We start from the raw sequence: 21,015 nt of genomic DNA, 5'->3' as shown, positions 1-21,015 counted from the left end.
AGGTCAATACTTGGTGGAAGCACATTTTGCAGCAAACACCTTTTGCAGATAATCCTGATATGAGTGTTTTTGGGTAGATATCGACCAGTTTTCCACAGTGGGATGGTGAAATCTTTGCCCATTCATTATGTGAAAAATCCTCAGGTTTGCCAAGTTTGATGGGTATCTTCGATGGACTGCAATCTGCAAGTCTCGCCATAAATGGTCAATTGGGTTCAAGTCAGGAACTTGACTGAGTCGCTCAATAACATTTATTTTCTTCTTATTCAGACACTCTAGTGTGGCTTTAGCTTTGTGCTTTGTGTCATTGCCCAGCTGAAATGTGAATGCCCTACTAAGTTTCAGATTCATGGCTGACTCATTCAAGCAGGTTTTCATCAGGGATTCTCTGTACTTTGCACCATCAATTTCCCTTCTATCCTGACAAGCTTGCCAGTCACTGCTGATGAAAAGCAGCCCCATAGCATGATTCTGCAGCCACCATGCTTGGCAGTAGGGATGGTGTTGACTCGGTGATGTGCAATGTTAGGTTTGCGTGAGGTGTAATTCTTTTCATTTACACTGAAAAGTTCAATTTTTGTCTTGTTTGAACACAAAACTTTTCTCCACATGCCTGCAGTGTCATTAAGATGCTTTTTCACAAACTCCATATGAGCTTTTAGATGTGTCTTTTTCAGTAATGGCTTCTTTCTTGCCTCCTGTCCATTGAGGCCAGCTTTGTGAAGGGAATGGGACATTGTTGATTGATGAACACTGACCTCCATCTCAGACATAGAGCCTTGCAGATCTTTCAAAGTCAGTGTTGGATTTACAGTGATATCACAAACCAGTTTCCTGCTTGCGGCTGAGATTGGATGTGGCACCTGATCTGGGTAGAGTCCGGGTGGTATGACACGTCTTCTATTTCCTAATGATTGATTTCACTGTACTCAAAGGGATTATGAGCGACTTTGAAATCTTCTTTTAACCCTCTCCTGAACGGTGCTTCTCCACCACTTTATGTCTGACTTCTTTTGAAAGCTCCTTGGTCTTCATGTTTGCCCTGTTGGTTGACCAAGCGAGTTTCACCTTAAAACTCTTTAGATAAGTGTGGGAGCTTAGTTTTTTTTAAGTTAAATTACTGATTATATACAGGTGAAACCTATTACACTTATTTTGTAACCTTTCAAACAAATAATTTCCTGTTGAAGTGATTTAGGGTTAATTAGGCAAAGGGTTTGAAAACACTATACAACTGAGAATCAACTGATTTTCTCTGTTAATCTAACTTATTCACGTTTTATCTGCATCTTTTAGCTTTATCACTTCAGAGTAGTTTGTGAAGACTTGATATATTAAGTATGATTTGAAAGCATCATGAAATAAGCTCAGGTGGCATAAAAATGTAAAAAGATTAGAAGTGCCACTCTATTAGTTTGAAAACAAAACTTTAGAAGTTTGAAAACAAATTTTTGCAGGCCACTCTATATCTTTATCCTACACGTGCGAAGCAAAGAGCGGGGTTAAGCAATTGGTTCACTTTGTCTGTCTGTCTGTCTATCTGTATATGATGTAGGAACAACTGAGTTTCAACTGAATATTGTATTTTGAACATGAATCGGAAAATGAACCTGTAGTTTAGCAGTACTTTGGTTCTGAATTCGTCCTGATCAAGCATGCTCAGAGAGGAGTGAGATAATTTTGCCTGTCTGGTTCTGCCTGTGTGGTAGTCAAACACAAGTTTGCCTGTCTGGTTGTCAAACACAAGTCTGCCTATCTGGTAGTCAAACATAAGTCTGCCTGTCTGCTAGTCAAACACAAGTCTGCCTGTCTGGTAGTCCAACACAAGTCTGCCTATCTGGTAGTCAAAAATAAGACTGCCTGTCTGCTAGTCAAACACAGGTCTGCCTATCTGGTAGTCGAACACAAGTCTGCCTGTCTGGTAGTCAAACAAAATTTAAAATCATTTGAAACAGGAAATATATATATATATTTTTTGTATACAGAGTCGAGGCTCGTGAAAGAGCTAACATTTATCAAACAAACAAATCAAACAAACAAGCAAACAAAGTATATAAAAAGGGGAGCGGTCGACAACATGAGGAGAGAAGGGGAGGAAGCACACAAACACAACATTTGAGAGCAGGGACATCGGGAGATGTTTTTGGAGGGAGAGGGCCTGGGGGGAGGCAGGATAGGTATAAAACGCAAGGACACCAAGGACTTCCAGGAAAGAAGTCAAAAGTCACCTCAAAAAAGTGGATTTGGGATGAAATTAGCGGGGGTAGAAAAGATCAAGGTTTTGGATTGGGGAAGATAAGAGATGGTGGTGAACAGCCGTTTTAAAGACCTGGAGGGAGGAGTGTGATTGAAGAGAGTGAGGGAGTTTGTTCCAGAGGCGGGAGAAAAGAGGAATGAAGGAGTGAAGGTGAGCAGAGAGTCTTGATTTTGGCAGTTTAACCATAAGAGGGTTGCAGGCAGATCTTGTGCGACCTGCAGGAATATTTGGGGGACAGAACCCAGAGAGAGCTGGGGGAGCAAGGCCGGAGAGGAGTCGGTAGAAGACGGAAAGACCACCAACCTGCCTGCAGTGATTAAGTGAAAGGCCCTCGGAGATAGCGTCATCGTGGGAGATTCCAATGATTCTGAACGCTTTGGTTTCAACAGCGTGAAGACGAGCTAGGTGTGAGGCAGGAGCACCAGCCCAGAGGGGAGAGCAGTACTCCATTGAGCTGTGGATGAAAGCCTTGTATGTGGTGAGGAGCTCAGTCAGGTGTGCCAAGGAAGGACTTCGCACGACGGAGGATGCCCAGTCGGCGACTGGCTTTGGAGGCCAGCTTGGAAATGTGGTTTTCCCAGGAAAGATCATGGCAGATAGTGAGACCCAAAAGCTTGAGTGACAGAACTTCTTGGAGAGGATTATTCAGAAAGTAGATGGGAGGGTTGTCCAGTCAGTCTTTTCGGAGAGACATCGTAAGAGTGTGAGATTTGTCAGGATTGAAAGACATGTTCCACTTGTTTGCCCAGTCTGTGATTTTGTCCAGGTCTGCAGAGAGTGAGGAGGCTGCAGACTGCCGATCTGATGGGATGAGGAATGGAGCGGCAGAGAGTGGAGTCATCAGCAAAGAGATAGAGAGGATTTTCAAGAGAGTCAGAGAGATCATTGATGAAGACCAGAAAAAGCACAGGGCCCAGAACACTGCCTTGGGGAACTCCAGCCTGAACAGGAAGAGGAGATGAGAGAAACCCATTCAGGGCCACACGTTGACTACGACTAGAGAGGAAGTCCGCCAGCCATGCGTGGAGATTTCCATGGATACCAAAGGAGGAGAGTTTGGTGAGCAGAGCGGGGTGCCAGACCATATCGAAGGCATGTGATATGTCGAGGGAGACAGCTCTAATTTCCTGTTTGGCATTGAGGACCTCCATCCATTGTTGAGACAGCAGAAGCAGCATGTCCAGAGTAGAGTGACCTGGTCTGAAACCAAATTGATGATCAGAGATCAAGCCATTGGAGAAAAGGAAAGATTTCATATCCGAAGCAATGATGGATTCCATGACTTTGCTGATAATTGGGAGAAGGCTGATTGGTCTGTAGTTGCTAGGATCTGTTTTTGCACCTTTTTGTGCAAAGCGGTGATGTTGGCTGATTTCCAAGCAGATGGCAGTTGACCTTGAGCAAAAGAGAGGGTGAAGAGAACAGAGAGAGGGAGAGAAAAAGCGGAAGAACAGGATTTTAGGACCCGTGGGCTGATGCCGTCAGGTCCAGTTGCAGAATCAGAGTCGAGGGTTGACAGAAACTTTTCCACCTTGTCAGGAGGAAAGGACACGGAGTCCAGGAGCAGCTGGGTACGACTGGGTATGGTGGGTACAGAGAGGGATGGGTTTGGGACATAAGATTTAGAGGCAAACACAGAGTTGAGGCATTCAGCTTTTTCACGTGCGGAGTCAGCCGTGTGGCCGTTTGAGGTGAGGGAGGGGATGGAGGGGGAACAAACACCAGAAACAGATTTGACCAGACACCACCAGGATTTGGAAGAGGGAGACAGATAAGAGAGTTCGGTTCTGAGAACGGAGAGATATTGTTTCCTGGCTCTCCTGAGGGTGGACACACACTTGTTTCGGGCTTTGTGAAAGGAAATGAGATTTCCTTCCGTTGGATTTGCTTTCCAGGAGACGAAGGCAAGTTGTTTCTGGGCAACAGCCTCACCACAAGATTCCGTGTACCATGGACGGGAGGAAGGGTATGACAACGATGTTATAAAGAACACAAACAACAATCACGAAGAATGAATGTAACGTGTTAAATAAGGTGGTGAGAAAGACACTGCATCAACGGTGGTAAACCTCTAAAATCTTTTTTCTACAACCTTCAAAATCTTCGTTTTATTTAAATTGAATTACATACTTGAATACTATGGAACTCAAATCGCCGTATTGGCACTATCAAAAACCTTTCGTTTAGCAGTACATGGACAAATATTACGGCATTATCCATCATCTCAACCAATCAAATTTGCTGCTTGCAGATTCTGCCCATGTCCTTCTTTCTCAAGACTGCGCGGGTTATGGTGTTCTGTGAACTATCCTCTCTAGTTACTTAAAGTTGTTAAATATTAACTATATCTGAACTTCACTTGCAGTTTCAATGCTCGACGACTTCGCTGGGCGGTGTCAGTGGTGTTTGCTCTGGATGAGATCAACCAACACCCAACACTTCTACCAAACATGACCCTGGGATATGTCATATTTAACTCTTGTTTTGGGATGTCACGGGTCGAGGATGCAATGTTGCGCTTCCTTGGGCCACCCGTAGCAAATGAAGTGAATGATGCAGTAGATGAAAAATGTCCGATATCTGCTGTCCTTGGATCATCTGGGTCCACACTCTCATCTGCTATGAACCAACTGTTGGCCTTGCAATCGGTTCCACAGGTATGTATGCTTTTGTCTGTTTGTGTTAGTCTGCTGGATATTTGCTATTGATTACCTCCGCTACCAAAGGTGGATGGAGGTTATGCTTTCACCCCTGTCTGTCTGTCTGTTTGTCCATTTGTTTGTTTGTTTGTGAACAAGATATCTCAAAAAGTTGTGGACGGATTCGGACGAAATTTGGCAGAGATGTAGCGTATGTGACAAGACGAAATTATTAGATTTATTGAAGATCCGGATTCGGATCCGGCTACTAGAATTTTTAAAGTGATTCTTCACCATTGGGAGATAGGGCCAAAAACGATACATAGCAGGATATCTCAAAAGGTTATGGACGGATTTGGACGAAACTTTGTGGACCGATTTGGTGTCTGACAAGGAAGATTCGATTAGATTTTGGTGAAGATCTGAATATGGATTTGGATATGAGAATTATTTAATTTTTTAAGTGATTCTTCGCCATTGAGCGATAGGTCTAAAACCACCATATAGCAGGATATCACAAAAAGTTATGGATGGATTTGGACGAAACTTGGTGGACAGGTTGTGTGTGTGTGACAAGGAAGAATCGATTCGTTTTTGGTGAAAATCCGGCTAGTATAATTAAGTGATTCTTCACCATTGGGAGATAGGGCCAAAATCGATACAAAGCAGGATATCTCTCTCAAAAAGTTGTGGACGGATGATGTTGATTAAATGTGATTCTGTATTGTGATATTCTGGTCTACTCTGGGATACAAAACGTAAACTGTTCACCTGGTGGAGGTATGCTCTCTACTGAGTGACATTCTAGTTGGAGCATGCAATTTGGGAAAGGTATGCAAATTGACAATAAAAAGTTAGTTTTCTACAAACAGTGTGGTGCAAGCTCTGTTTCCTGGGTATGTAGTTGAACTTCCTGTTTACTCCAAGCGCTCAGTAATCCGGGCCATCACTGACATTCGTGACTCGGGGTGTGGTTTCTGCGTTATTGGGGCGTGGTTGTTTGAGAGTGGCTTGTTATTGGTCTTGACACACAAAAGGTGTATTGAAGTCCTCATGTAGTCAGAGTCTTGGAGAACCAAAGACCTGTGATGATTTAAAACAAATCAAACTCTAATGTTTTTCTTGTTCAGGTGAGTTATTTATCATCGTGTGAGTGCCTCAGTGACAAGCACCGCTTCCCAACATTCTTCAGGACAATCCCCAGCGATGCGTACCAGGTGAGAGGAAACTACTGATCATACCTTTGTTTTGAATTGCTCAATGACTTATCATTACCAAAGAATGTGAAAGCTGATGTCTTATGATTTGTAACACACCTCACATATTGTTGGATTTTATGTTGATTTTTTTTTAATTGGCGGAAGACCTAAGATGATGTGATGATGGCTATCGTTACTATGGTGGTAGACAGCACTATCACCTGTGGTGAGCAGGAACTACAATCATGGAAAACTGTTTCTGATGTAAGTGCTTAACTAACGTGATTGACCAAACCAGCTGGAAAAAGCATAAACACTAACTAATGCTGCTGGAGAAAATTTGTCTCTCGTGCTTTGGGCACACACCGTCGGAATTGCAGCGCACGTATGGGCTGTAACTGGGCATTCCGTGTCTTGTCAATATTTCTCTGGTCCTTCTCCTATAGTGCTTGAGGCCTTAAGGATAGCATTTGCAAGATGTTCCATCCTTATGAATCCCGGGGGTGCATATTTAATTTATAGTAGGAATTTGTAAATAGTATCGTAATGAGTACCTTTCCTGTTCTTCCCTTTCATGTTAAAAAATCCACATGATTTAACTCACTGGGTCTCTCAATGGTTTCGTACTGTTGCAATCACTGAAGCAGAATAACCGCATTGGCTTTTAAATCCTTTTAGAGGATAACTGGGTTTATGAGCATATAATGCTCAATTAAATTCACTCTCCTGCTGGGCTAGGTGTCCGCTCACACTTCCATTTTGGGTCGCAGCCATGGGCAGAAGCCTGGTACGCTGTCTGATCGGCCACCGGTGTTCCGAAAGGCCTAGGTATAGGAGCAAATAGGCCCTTGATCCGGCTCAGGGAATCTGGACTAATTGGCCAGCATGATCCCCGAAGCATTGGTTTGTCAGGATCAGGAAACTGGTCAGAATCTGGCAGCCATAACAGTATTATAATGTTGAACAACCAGATTTTTAGGAGTAATGAGTGACAGTTGGCATAGTCTTACTTATGACATTGCTCCAAGATGATAATAAGGCCGTTTGTATTTACGAAACGATGAAGAGCTGAATTTTTCTCACAGCAATCATTTTCAGTCAGTGGCCCTGGCAGATATTGTGAAGTATTTTGGCTGGCTCTATATCGGAGCGACGGCGGTGGATGACGACTATGGACGAGGGGGTATTTCAAGGTTTGTATTGGAAGCTGAGGGAAGAGGTGCTTGTATTGCTTTCCGGAACATGCTCCCAGCAATACAACAACCACGAGCATTTGAGGCCCTTGGTAAGTGAATCGTTGTTTGGTTTTCTGTGTGTACATTGCACCTTTTTTGGTTGTCTATGATTAAGTATCTGTTAAGTGTAGGTGCTCTTTTCAATGAATGCAGGGATCAGTCATTCTATTCAGCCTGTCCTCATTTGACTGCCTCCCATCTGTCTTGATGTTGGCAAACATCACTCCCATCCACAAGAAGGATGCAAAAACTGGTCCTCTCAATTACAAACGAGTATTGCTTCCAATTACAAGCAAAGTAATGGAATCCATCATTTATATTGATGCCAAGTCTTTCCTGTTTTCAAATAGCTTCATCTCTGACTGTCAGTTTGGATTCCATCTTTACCATTCAACACTCAGGGTGCACGATTGCTCCTCTCTCAGCAATGATTGGAACCCCTAAGTCTTAAAGAAGCTAGGTTAAGACCATCTTCTTGGACATACCTCAGGCATTTGACAAAGATTGGCATCTTGCTTTGCTTGGCAATCCCTCCGCATGTGAATACAAGGCCACCATCATTCCTAGATTTGGGACCTGCTCCACTCATGCAGTGAGTGGAACATTAATCTATCAATGGAACATTCTCACCTCTCCCAATGGAGACTGGCATGCTCCAAGGCAGTGTTGGGCCCAGTCTTGTTCCTTATCTACATAACCCCACCTTCCCATCCCCCCACCCCCCCCCCCACCTTCCCATGCCCCCTCCCCCCCAAGCCCCCACCCTCCCACAGATCTTCCAATGTCCCTGTTCTTTGCTGTTGTACTTGTGTGCTTCCCTCTCTCTCCCCATCTTGTCTTCCGCTACCTTTATTGTATGTTTTGTGTGTCCGTTATTTATTATTATTATTTTTTTGTTGTGATTGATGTTAGCTCTTACACGAGCCTCGATCTTGTATACAAAAAAAACAAAAAAACGGACCTCCCCGATGCTCTGAATAACCCTATCTTCATTTTTGTAGACGACTCTACACTGTCATACAATTTAACTGTCATATCATACAATATTGTGTCCAAGAGCTGATCAGCATATGGTGACTGTGTTACCCTATGAACCACCTTTGGAGGCCATTTTTCCCCGCAGAGCAGGGGTTGGCCTTTTTCGGGCACCGTGGTCCCCTTTTTGAAGCAATGTTTTATGGCCGGATGCCCTTCCTGCCACCAACCCTGTTAGTCACCTCTTGCGACGCACAGGGAATTACCAGTGAACGGGTGCTCAATTTGCCGACCCCGGAAGGATGACAGGCTGAGTCAACCACCCTGGTGTTAATTCAGCGATTCAGCGAACCCAGGATCCTAGGATCCCAAGCTGGTACCCTAACCGCTAAGCCAACACCAGGCTTATGTTACCCTATGCTTATATGGAAATTATTTTATGCTGTTTTGAAAAATGGAACAGGTCATTCGATCCTGTAAAATCTCACAGGATATTTCCACGGTCATTCGCAAAAGGATCGTCAAACAAAACGACATATCTTTTTCCATGGTCAGCCACTGAAGGAGGTTTAATCTCTTGAACTTAATGGCCTCAATATCAGTGATGATCTCTCCTGGGCCACCAATTTGGCAAAGCTGGCTCTTATCCATTGCTCTATAGAGCACTTCTCTCTGCTATCGGCTGGGGCCCTAGCTTCTGTGCATATGTCTCTCATATGTCATACATTTTGCATATGTCTCTCCTGGCTTCTGTGGAATCTAAAGCTCTCAACGTTATTGGAATCTCCAATGAGCGCAAAGCATTGGGTTTGCTGTTCTCACGCCAGAGGCAGGTTGGTGGCCCGTTATGAGGTATAGCTCCTTCTGCTCTCTCATCCCTCTGATCCTCAATAAAACCCAGAGTTTACACATTTTTCCAGTAGCCACATCCTGGTTAAACTTCAAACATCCAGGATGACTTCACACCTCAACTATTTTGTTCCTTGCTTCTCCCACACGTGGGGCTGCCTTACAAAGGCTATGCCATCCGAATCTTCCATCCAGAGCTTCTAGAAAGTGGAGCATCTCATGTCTTCCCCCACATTTACCCACAATCTTTATTACCCCCATTAACTCCTTCCAAAGCACTGCTCTTACTTTCAGGTTATAGTGTCTCATTCCATTCTCTCTTTTTGTTTGTTCATTCAATTGCTTATTGTGTCCAAGAGCTGCCCGCTGCCCTATTGTCAGTTGATACTCCCATCACCTTGCTGTCCCATGAGCTTTCTATTTCCCTTTTAGAAAAAAAAATCGTCAGGTTTTACTTGCAGAAGGAACATTTTGATGTTAATGCAGGTTTTATGCCATTTAGTGGGCAGTGTGCTTCCCAATGTATTGTCACGTGACCGGGTCTAATAAAAGACCCCATGTCCCACCAGAGGTTTTACCTCTTTAGAAGAACCAAGAGCAGTCAAGAGTGACAGTTTCATTAACAGTTTCCGGATCACAATTTCATTAACAATTAACGATTCTGGTAAGAATAAGGGGGAAGGTTAACAAACTACGCTTAATCTGGACAATTACAGATTGACGCCGACTTAATCATTTGCCTTAAAGACCCTGACACACAGAGGAAGAAATGTGACAGAATTAAAGTTAAAAGAAGATGAGGATGCACCCCCATTTTCGCAAGGCAGCAGAAATGGAGAGGTTGGTGAAGTTGACAGTCATCGTGGCTCAGGGTAGCCATTTTGGGGGAAATATCGCGACAGCTCTACCTCTCTCTTGTCTGTTCAAAGACAAATTCATATGTATCACTCTAAACCCTTCCTGCCTCGTCCAAGGTTAAAGGTTGATCACCAACTGTCGATCTCAAGAAAAGCTGTCCCTCAAACCTCTCCCCGATCGTGATGTCATCCCTCATGATTGGCTCCAGGAAAAACCGTCTCTGCCCTAATTGGATGAGGAGGCATTAGTCTAGAGATTTCAAAGTCATTGGCAGCAAGTTTGAATTTGCAAACTTTGATTGGTTCTGCACCAGACCACACCCTGCCCCTTGATAGGCCACGCCCCAGCACTTAAAGCATCCAAAACAAGATGTAGCCTGAAGCTGGGCGATATCACAGGGGCTTTCATCCCACGTGATGCATTCGTGGATGACTTTAAAGAGGAAGAAACAGAAATAATCAGACAAATGACAAACATAAATTACAAAGAAACTAGAGAAATACCCGTGCTACGCACGGGTGGGAGGCCAGAAGGAAACAGGCAATGCAGATACGGTGAATGCTGAAGCATGAAACCAATAAATTCCACATTCCTGCAGCACCTTCAGTCGCACATCAGACATGGACAGCAAGTTCGTGAAGGACTTCCATGAAAAACGTACCTGTTCGCAAACAAACGGGTACGTTCATGTAGAGAAACATCGATCGTGGGTCCGTGGCGAATCTGCATATGGCGATGGCAAAATATCAGAAATTGAAGGCTTTTTTATTTTAAACGATTCATATAAACATCCGTTGAATCATATCACACGCAAATCATCAAAATCTAAACAGTATCTTTAGAATTTCAATAAAAGCCACATCACTGTTCATATCGGTAAATATTATTCCATCGTGTTTCAAATCGTGATCGATACACTATGATCGTGATGATCGTGATCGTGAATCGTGATCGATTAATAGTGTTCACATCCGCTATGTCGTATGTACTCCCGATACGTGTACCAAATTCCCGAAACGTGTAACTGTACCAAATCAACAGTTAAAAGGATTTTGAGCCGATAGGTGTTCCGGCCTTGGCAAGATCGATGGAGACAGCGATCTGTTAGATCTGATCCTCCTTCATGCCGAAGTGCAGATCCTCCTTCATGCCACATCCGATCGATGCAGCCGTGCAGCGATCGGTGCAGTCGTTTGTCCGGTACACGGTGCAGCGATCGGTTCAGCCGTTTGTGCGGCACACGGTGCAGCGATCAATGCAGCCGTTTGTGTGGCACACGGTGCAGCGATCGGTGCAGCCGTTTGTGCGGCACACAGTGCAGCGATCGGTGCAGCCGTTTGTGCGGCACGGTGCAGCGATCAGTGCAAACGTGGACTCCCACACTGCCACATCCTGCTGATACTTGCTCCCGCATGACGTTATTTTCCTGGGTGCCGCACAAACAACTGCACCGATCGAGATTTAACGGATGTTTATATAAATCGTTTAAAAGAAAAAAAGCCTTCAATTTCCGATATTTAGCCTTTTTATTTGGGCCTCCCAATTGAAGCCCCGCCCATAGGGCGGGTACCGTTGCTCGACGTAAGAAGACGTCCCAATGAACTTCATGCAAACGCGAATGTTATGCGGGAGTCCAAACCTGAGAATGCTGGAGACTAAAGCTGAAATTGGGAAAACTAAATAGCCTATTTTACTCCTGGGGATCCCAGCATTATCCACCCAAAATATCTTTGCGATCGGTTCAGCAGTTTTTGCGGTACCTTCGAATGGACAGACAGACATTTGGTGAATTATATATAGATGAGAGGAATGAAGAGGAGATAACTCGATACTTGGTGGGAATTGATTTGACAGATATTTGAAACAGATTAGTTATCCCATCCCATGGGGGCATTTTCATTATAATATGTCATCTGGGTTATATCTCCAACAGAGTTGGGTTTTACAAAAGCTATCCTTCGGATTGTGATGCAAATCCAGCTGTCCCATCTGCATTCAGGGTGTGAATGTTAAAGATCCCATGTTGTATTCCAAAGAGTAGGCCATTGTGTGCTGGTACCCTGGATAGATTCTTTTCTGGGAGTTAGTTATCGAATGAGCATTACCTCCAGTAGTTGGGCCAGGGGTGTGTGTATGGCACTGGGCAAAACTTCTGTACAGCGATAAGTAATCATTTACTGGTAACATGTTACCCAGTGCTACCTGCCAAATGGTCGGGTTGTCGGCGCCTAAACCGACACCCTACGCTGGCTTTGCTAGTGGGAAGGGTGACTGTGCCACCCTATGCCAGGACCAAAAACAATTCCTGACAAAGGGTGGATGAGCTCGCTTCGGGAGCCAACAGCCATCCAGTAGGGAGATGGTGTCTCCTTAAAAACAACAAATGGGAATAGAAAGATAAATTTTTTCCGCCTGGCCTAGTTACCTCCTCCGGCACAGTGGTCCTGTGAAAAAATTTCCTTCTTTCAGAACTAGGTGAAGGTTTTCCCAGTTTTTCCTCTTCTTTTTTTCTGTAGACTTTACGTTTAGTGGCTCTCAGCCTTCTTTAGGGCAAACCTCAATTAAAATTTTTTTTTCACTTCGTGTTGTTTTTCTCTTTGTGCAGCTACATTGATTGCAGAGACAAAGGCAAAGGTCATTTTACTTTACCTAAGTGAGCCAGACATGGTAAAACTGGCAGAGGAGCTCCGGAAACAGAATGTTACGGAAATGTTCTGGATCGCTAACACTGCTTGGGTGACCTCGCCATTGATAAGCTCAACTCATTACAGACATATATTTGGAAGCGTGGTTGGCCTAGCATTACCGAGAGCCACGATTTCTGGCCTAAGAGACTTTCTGCTGAAAATCAAACCAGGCAATACCAAGTGGTCTGATAGAAGATCACCGGTTAAAATGGGAAATTTAAATCGAAATATTCTGAACCCTCAAAATTGCAGATACTTTTGTCATAATCACAGTATAGAGCAAAGGTCTAATCAAACATATTTGAATCATTTTATAAAATCACACAATTGGCATGGAAGATATTTGGATCAACCTGGATGCAAAATGAATACGACGTACCCAAACAACTTCAAGCCTGCTATCCAGCAGTGTATTTGCACCTGTACAAATTATTCCATAAAGTCCAATTTTTATTTGATTCCCGAGCGCAATAATTCAATGGGAATAACAGAAAACGACCCTCCCATGGAATTACCTGAAAATATTGCCAGGCCATTGATTAAGAACTTTGCTGGATATCCTCCTGATAAATTTCACATTCCGCAAAGAAGAGATCAAAAGGATGTCATCCGTGAGCTCTGGGAAGTTACCTTCAACTGTTCGTGGGTCACTGATGGCACAAGAACGCAGTGCACGGGAGAGGAAGACCTTCAAGATGTTTACTCTCCATTCACAGATGTGGCGCAGCTCCGTGTCACTTACAGCACCTACATGGCAATCTATGCTGTGGTGCATGCGCTGCATGACCTCCAGGCTTGCAGACCAATGCATGGTCCATTTTCTAATGCTTCCTGTGCTACAATCAAATCCTTACAACCTTGGCAGGTATGTAAAAATGCGATGTTAATGCATTCTCTACTGAATTTTTTTATTTGAAATAATTCTTTTCGTCACATTAATTTACCCAATATCCTTTGTCAAACTTTTTCAAGGTGCTTTACTATCTAAGAAAGGTTAACTTCCAAAGCATCTTAGGTGAGGCTATGAGTTTTGATCAGAATGGAGACCCACCGGCAGTGTTTCAGCTCATTAACTGGCAGCGGAATGAGGAAGATGATGTTAATGGAGTTGTGCACTTCAAGAAGGTTGGTGGTTACAACTCTGGTGCCTCTCCAGGTCATGTGCTCCAAGTCGATGCTGACCACATTGTGTGGGCCGGAGGCAAGCGCAAGGCAGGTTTTAGCAACACTGCTTAACCTTCTGGCTAATATATCTGCATCTAATACAAAGTTAGTTGACTGAATCATTAATATGAGAATTAACTGCAGAGTGTATGTTTCAGGTAGAAGAGTCCATTTGTTCCAAGCCCTGCACAACTGGGACACGGCTGGTAGCCATCAAAGGAAGACCTTTCTGCTGTTTTGATTGCATCCCTTGCACTGGTGGAGAATTTGCCAATGACACCAGTATGTTGTTATTCACCAGTAGACACCAGTATGTTCTTGGAAGTAAAACCAAATTATTTTATAATGCAGATTACCAACCTGCTGCATTGTCATATAGCAGGTTTAAGTGGCCTCCTAACGAGGTTGACACCAAGCTCCCCATAGTCACACATTTAATGCACTCTGGTGTTATGATACCAAAGAAACAAACCGTGCACAGCTAACTCACAAATGGTGAGAACAGTTTTAAATTAATAATGAAAGTGTCAGCAAAACAATGGTAGAGAGAGAGAAACATGTATTACAGTAATTATTATTTTGTAAACTTTTATGTACTTTGCATAAGCATTGGAAGAGTGAAGTCAAATTTGTTATTATTGCTATACTGTTTTCTAAAGAAATTTGGATTTGAGATCAAAATATTAATATGAGGCAAGAGCACAGAAGGTCAGCTTTTATTTCTTGGTATTTCTATGTATATACAGGGTGTTTCAAAAAGAGTGACACAACTTTAAACGTTTATTTTAAAAGAAACAGAAACCTCAGGGACGTGAACCAAACATTTCTTGAAAGCTTATGACATGGTATTTTCTATCACTGATTGCTATCGCAGTAAGTCACTGCTAGAGTTAGTGAGAGGCCAAGGTCTGAAATTGGTATTTACGCAAAATCCTTGTAATTGACGTTCTCGAGGTGTGACCCTCTGCGACACGTTTGACACATTGACGCGACGTTCAGACAGGCACTGATTCTGACTCCAAAGTTCTGTCCAACTTTCCTGTAGGTCTCATGTGGCACTGCCTGGAGGGAGTCTGACACCTCCTGCTTCAGATCATCCAGTGTGGCAGGGAGTTTGCTGTAGACAGAGCCCTTGGCAGCCCCCCAGAACAAGTAGTCCAGAGGGTTCAAGTCTGGGCTATGGGGTGCCCAGTCATGAGCGGTACCCAGCGTGATGAGGCGGTTTCTGAAAAGCTGCTGCAGGAAAGTGATGGTGTCACCAGCTGTATGCAGGGGTGCACCATCCTGCATAAACCAGGTCATGCTGAGCTGGTTTGGGGTGACTTTTTGGGCTAGATCATGATGGAACTTCTGGAGCACGGCCTGGTAGCGCTCACTGTTGATCGTCACCGTCATGCTGTTGTCATTCTCAAAGCAGTAAGGCCCTAGCATTCCCTATCTGGCATTGAAGGTGCCGAAGCATGTGACCGTAGCCCCTTTCGGGTACCTCTCGATGATCTCCTCAGGTGGTTCTGCCCCCCAGAAAATGTATGATTTAGTCTCATACCACAGAGTCACCACTTTTGTCTTCTGCTCCACTGCCAATGGCATAGTTGGGCTGCAGAGCTAGAAATCCCAGGGAACAAATACCACGATAACACCACCAACCCCTGAAAAGGAAAACGGTGTAGGTCAAAAAACAAAGAAATGGCAGGAAGTAAAAGTTGTATCAATCTTTTTGAAACACCGGTATATGTTTTACCATTGTAGAACAATAACATTTTTTGTGTTCAATTCCCCCCATTTTAGGTAAGCATAAGTATTGGAAACAAATGACTGACAGGTGTTTCTTGTTGCTCAGGTGTTTCTTGTTGCATTGATTGTTCACACATAAAAGAGCTGTGAATATCTCGTCTTGGTTTTAGCTTTTGCTTTTGCCTTCGGAGTCTGCATTGGGAGACAGAAGTCATAAACCAACATGAAGACCAGATAACTGTCTATGAAAGAAAAACAAGCAATTTGGAAGCTGAAAGAACAGAAGATTTATATTAGAACCAGAGCACAAATATTGGGCATAGAAAATAAAGTATTTGGATTATCTTGACAAAGAAAGAAACCACTAGTGTACGTAGCTATAGACAACAGCCAGGTCGGCCAAGGGAGACAACTGCAGTTGATGACAGAAAAATCATCAGAACTGTGAAGAAAAACTGGAACTGTCAGTGACGTCACCAACAACCTCCAGAGTGCAGGGGTGAAAGTATCATAATCTACCATATGCAAAAGACCGACAGTAGAATTACAATGCAAGATGCGAACCTCATCAGCACCAACAATAGAAAGACCAGATTAGAAGTTGCCAAGATGTACAGAGGTTAGCCAGTAGAGTTCTGGAACAAAGTTTATGGACAGCCAAGATCAAGATAAACCTTTACTAAAGAGATGGAAAGGCGAAAGTGTGGAGAAAGAAAGGAACTGCACATGATCCAAAGTAGACTACCTCATCTGTTAAGCATGTTGGAGGTAGTGTCATGGCCTGGGCCTGCATGGCTGCCTCTGGAACTGGCTCACTCATCTTTATTGATGATGTAACTAATGATGGCTGCAGCAGAATGAATTTGGATTTGTACAGAAACAGTCTGTCTGTCTATGTATAAGAAAATTCCTTCAAACTCATTGGGTGGCGCTTCACCATGCAGCAAGACAATGACCCCAAAACACATTGCCAATGCATGCAAGGAGTTAATCATACCCAGGGGGAAAAAGGGGTTTGGCCGACACGGGATGTTATAAAAGGTTGTGTTCCATAAGTGAAATTTATATACATCTGGGATCACATTCTAGGTCCACAACCTTGGCAACAAGCTGCAGGAAATCTGTGGACAGCCCGTAACCAACATGACCGTATCTGCAAAAAGGGCGCTTTTTGCGGTCATCACCGATCCTGGTTTACCTGTGTCTCTCAAGTATAAAACAGGTTTCTAACAACCCAAATATATCATAAATGAGGTAATATCAGTCTGTACCACATGCAACACCAAAGTAAGGCGTGTAGTGTGGCAAGTAATTAAATACCGATTTAAAAGACTTTTTGTGAATTTATTCTTAACCTTTCTATACAATGTTGAAACATTTCTATTATAGATCCACAAGTGGAAAATGTTTTACTTAATCTTGTCAGTCTGTCTTCTGTTTTACATGTATTACGCAATCAAATGTATCTGCCTTTGTAAAGTGAATAAAAGTACGGGAAAGTTCTGCTACTGTATCCGAGGGAGCTGTTAGTTGTCACTGTCTGATTCACTGCTGCTTTCATCTGTGGCAGTGCACCGTGCTCGACTGCACTTGTTCCTGGATCCCTGGCAGCGACAGTTTCTGTTGCATCCCTTTCTGCACCCACATAATATTGTCTGTCATCTGCTGTGGCCAGGCTGGTTGTGTGGATGGCACTGGTACGAACTTGCCATCATCCACCCACAATCTTGACATGGCTTTATGGTGGGCTTTCCAATATGCGTGGTCTTGTCCAACAGTCACCAGCGCTGCGCATTGCAGATGTTGGATAAGTGCATCTTCCATGGGTGGCAGAAGCTTTAGCAGCATAGATGTATTGTTCAGGAACTTGTACACCCTCACCTTGCTGAGCTCAACACCCATGAAGTCATCATCTTTGTTGGTGTAGACAGCAACCAGAAGAGCCCTTGCCCGGCTGATTACCTCAGGTGTAATGCAAGGTGGACCTTCATCTGGATCTCCAAATTCCGCTAGTGCAGGGATTTCTGCTGTCTTCTCCGGTTCAGCTGTATCTCCTTCCCCACGAAATATAGGTAACTAGTGGTGTCACACCCACTGAGACTGTGTATGAATGGCAGTGCTCGATATCGTGCAGGCGCCAGTGTGGTCGTAATACATTGATCTTGTGAGAGATTCTGCTATCGAAAAGCTTTAAAAATCCCACTGTCGGCGTTCCTGAGAACTGGTGATCTCAGCCTCATCTGTGTGTCACATTCTCACTTCTGAAGTAAAGCTGTACCCCTACATCATATCTGTGAGGCATAAACTAATTCTGAATGATCGCAAGATGAGTAACAATGTGTGATTGGTTCAGTGACCGAATGGAAAGGTACCCAAATTTGAACAACTCCTTGTGGTTCAGTGATGAAGCAACTTCCAATTGAATAGGGCTATCAACAATCACTACATCTTCTGAGGTGCTGAGCCTCCTGATGACGTGTCTGAGATATCTCTCAAAGGCCCCATAGTCCAGCGGATAGGTGAAAGTATCGTGCACTTTATGATAAAAGCATGAAGCTCGGCACACTAATACTAGACTTTATGTGGGACATTTTAAAGACTGGAGGCATTCTGGATCTGTCCTGTGTCAATCGTGGCGGCCATTTTCAAAATGGCCGCTAGTCAGAATCATTATTTTGCGAGCATAGAGCAATATTACTCCAGATTATATCAAATTGTCAATTTAATAGCATCTACCCACTAAAGTAACTCCAAGGATGATAGATTACCACATAAAAATTTATTTTAGATTATTCTTGGGACCTCCATGGGTCATGTTAAGGTCATTTTGAGGGGAAAAAAACATGAAAATGCGAAATTCCAGGAATAACACAAATTTATTAACTCTGATTTCACCAAATACGTTTATTTGTACTGAGTGTGGTCTCTTCCATTCATTCAAGAAACACTAAGCAAATTACACAGTACTGTTTTATGGTAGTCGGTCTGCGATATAACAATGACGTCCAAGAACACACACACGGTTCAATATTAATCATTCTCTCATCGCCGCTCTCGCTCGCAGCCACCACACTTGCAGAGTAATGTGCAGGGTAGATTTTCCTTCGCACATCTACACCTTCCTCTGCAGCCTTTAATACACCCACACTTGATAACAGCACGGCATGCTGCACCAGCAGGAGGCAGGTTCATCCACATCACTTCCCATTCAGCCGAATCGTTCTTTCGCGTCCAACCCAAATTTGCTGGGCTGGGCAGGTGTGGCGCTTTTAGCGGGGTCTGACCCTATACGTGGCCAGCCTGATATCCCACTCGAAGCAGATGTTGATATAGAACATCCTGTGTTGGTGGTATATTTTCTATGTTCCTGCCTTTTTGTGTGAACAGAGTCTGTCTGGCCGTGTTTACATTGTCATCGGAGCTTCCACGGTCATACATCAGCACGATGTATCTCTCCATGGTTGAAAGAAGTTGGCTTATGTTAGCTGATATAGGAGTCTGTGCAAGTGTACACAATCCCGGCGTGACATCGGCAAACATTCCATGATGACCAAGCTGTCCGTTTTCCTATTCCAGCGAAACTTGATGTGGTGTCACACCCGGTGAGTGCATGAAAAGCAGGTAGTGCCCTGCACTTGTCATTTCCCAGCATCTGTGCCATGCGAGTTGCGTCCAGGTAACGGAACGATTTTCCCATTCCAAATGCTACACTTAGCTGTTCACAGTCAAGCTTGTGAGCAAGACTGACTGCTAGCACGACTACAGCTGTGTCAACAGTTCTGAGCAAGATGTTCTTGCAACCTTGCTTGGCCCCGTCTGCGGCATGGAGCAGCATCCTTGTGTCTGCTTCCTCCTGTGTAGAAGGGGACAGCCATTCTGTGTCAATTCTCTCTGAACAACGCAGTTCTTCTCCATGAGTCATGACTACTATGTCAGGAAATTGTTCATTCGTCACTCGTTCACTCAGGAGACGAACGAGTTCTGTCTTGTTGCCGTCTTCTCGTAGGAATTGTGGCCAGTTTCCGGGCAGCTTCTTGTTTCCTTCCACTCTTATCCGTATGCCTTTACCCCTCTTCTTCCGTGTGTCTGCCTTGAGACTGTCCGATCTGTATACATCAAATACCACATCAACACGGCGAACAGATCCTGTAAATTGCCTTCGTATGTAGTTCATGAATTCATACGCATACTCGTTGAATGTTTCTGATGTACCAGGCTTGATCACGTTGGCAATAGCTGCACCATCAATGATGACCATGTCCATTTCAGATGCAGTGCTGTCGGCATCATCACTGTGTGGCACCAGATCTTCCAGGCACTGGAGCAGGTCTGACTTTTTGCCCAGTCTCATTTTCCTGTAGTCTGATATTGAAGGTGGAAATGACTGATTTTCATGATGAAAAAAGTCTTCCAGGTCAGCGCCACGAATTTGACTGGCAATGTACAAAGTTGAAAACAAATTGCAGTCACGTTTCATGGACAGCAGCTGCTCCTGGGTGCGAGACTTTTCCTTCTCAGGTCGCCATCTGAACAAAGGCAAATTGTTCGTTTTAATCCTATCATTGAGTGCAGTTGTGTGCTCCACCAGTCGACTTTTGAAGAACTCGTTGCGTTGATTTTCACCCAGTAGTTTCATTTTATGAACAGAATCAACAACTGCTACATCTACCACCTCTCGCGTATCGAGGACCAAGAGATCTCCACTAGTGTCGGAGAAGGGGTTGCCCATATCGCTCATTGTTATAAACAGAGACTTCATATTCTTGAGGAACGCCACTTGTGTTCCTGAAAATATATAGTAATTGATTCTTAGATAATTGTCAAAATATTTAGCTTCACAAAATCAGTAACGCAATACAGTAGGTATGCAACTATCATTGGGATACTTATAAGACCTACCTGGCTTGTCCTCGTGGTGGTGTGGGTGTGATGCTGCTTCCTTCTTATCCAGTCCACTCAGAAACTCGCCAACAACCCGGGCAATCTCTGGTCCAGCCACCATCCACCTCATAGTGCTGCTGGATTTTCGGTGAGACCAACTGCTCCCCCATCACCTTTCACGCAGGCATTGTTGTGTTCATGGCTTTCGTCCAAAGCCATCCCGGAGAATGGTCGGTATGTCTTGTTGACGGTGAACTTTCCCTTGCAAAATGCTGCAAACACACCTGGTTGTTTGTCACGAAGCATAATCATGTCCCGCAGGTGAATGGACACAACGCGCGCATAGTTTATATAGTGGTCAAGAGCATGACAGAGCCATTCCAACTGTGTCAAGGCATCCACGTACAAAAGGAAGTTGCCTTCATGGATAGATCTGTCCCAGGCCAGTACGTTCAACTGTGTGTGTATATATATATATTATATATATATATATATATATATATATATATATATATATATTGTTATGGATATGAGGAT

At 43.8% G+C, this 21,015-nt stretch overlaps 1 protein-coding gene and 1 long non-coding RNA gene across 4 annotated transcripts in view; one reads left to right on the top strand and one right to left on the bottom strand.

Annotated features, from left to right (window-relative positions):
* Positions 1-21,015, top strand: part of LOC137423492 (extracellular calcium-sensing receptor-like) — an 89,075-nt gene that overhangs the window by 46,009 nt on the left and 22,051 nt on the right. Inside the window, exons 2-7 of one of the 2 annotated variants that reach the window (XM_078774151.1) lie at positions 4,623-4,914; positions 6,027-6,113; positions 7,194-7,380; positions 12,618-13,564; positions 13,672-13,911; positions 14,022-14,145. In XM_078774151.1, coding sequence (XP_078630277.1) covers positions 4,623-4,914; positions 6,027-6,113; positions 7,194-7,380; positions 12,618-13,564; positions 13,672-13,911; positions 14,022-14,145 — 1,877 coding nt within the window. Of the gene's footprint in view, positions 1-4,622; positions 4,915-6,026; positions 6,114-7,193; positions 7,381-12,617; positions 13,565-13,671; positions 13,912-14,021; positions 17,101-21,015 lie in introns of those variants that run through there. The other variant, XM_078774152.1, reaches the window with a different exon arrangement.
* Positions 14,564-21,015, bottom strand: part of LOC137423495 (uncharacterized) — a 76,798-nt gene continuing 70,346 nt past the window's right edge. For both annotated transcript variants that reach the window (XR_010983722.2, XR_010983723.2), the window contains 3 exons: positions 20,497-20,750; positions 15,684-15,789; positions 14,564-15,512 (listed from right to left, as the gene is read on the bottom strand). This is a non-coding gene — a long non-coding RNA (uncharacterized LOC137423495). The remainder of the gene's footprint in view (positions 15,513-15,683; positions 15,790-20,496; positions 20,751-21,015) is intronic.

The sequence above is a fragment of the Myxine glutinosa genome, chromosome 3, assembly GCF_964187855.1.
Source record: "Myxine glutinosa chromosome 3, kmMyxGlut1.1, whole genome shotgun sequence".
Classification (NCBI taxonomy): domain Eukaryota; kingdom Metazoa; phylum Chordata; class Myxini; order Myxiniformes; family Myxinidae; genus Myxine; species Myxine glutinosa.
This window is presented reverse-complemented; position numbering and strand designations above follow the sequence as displayed.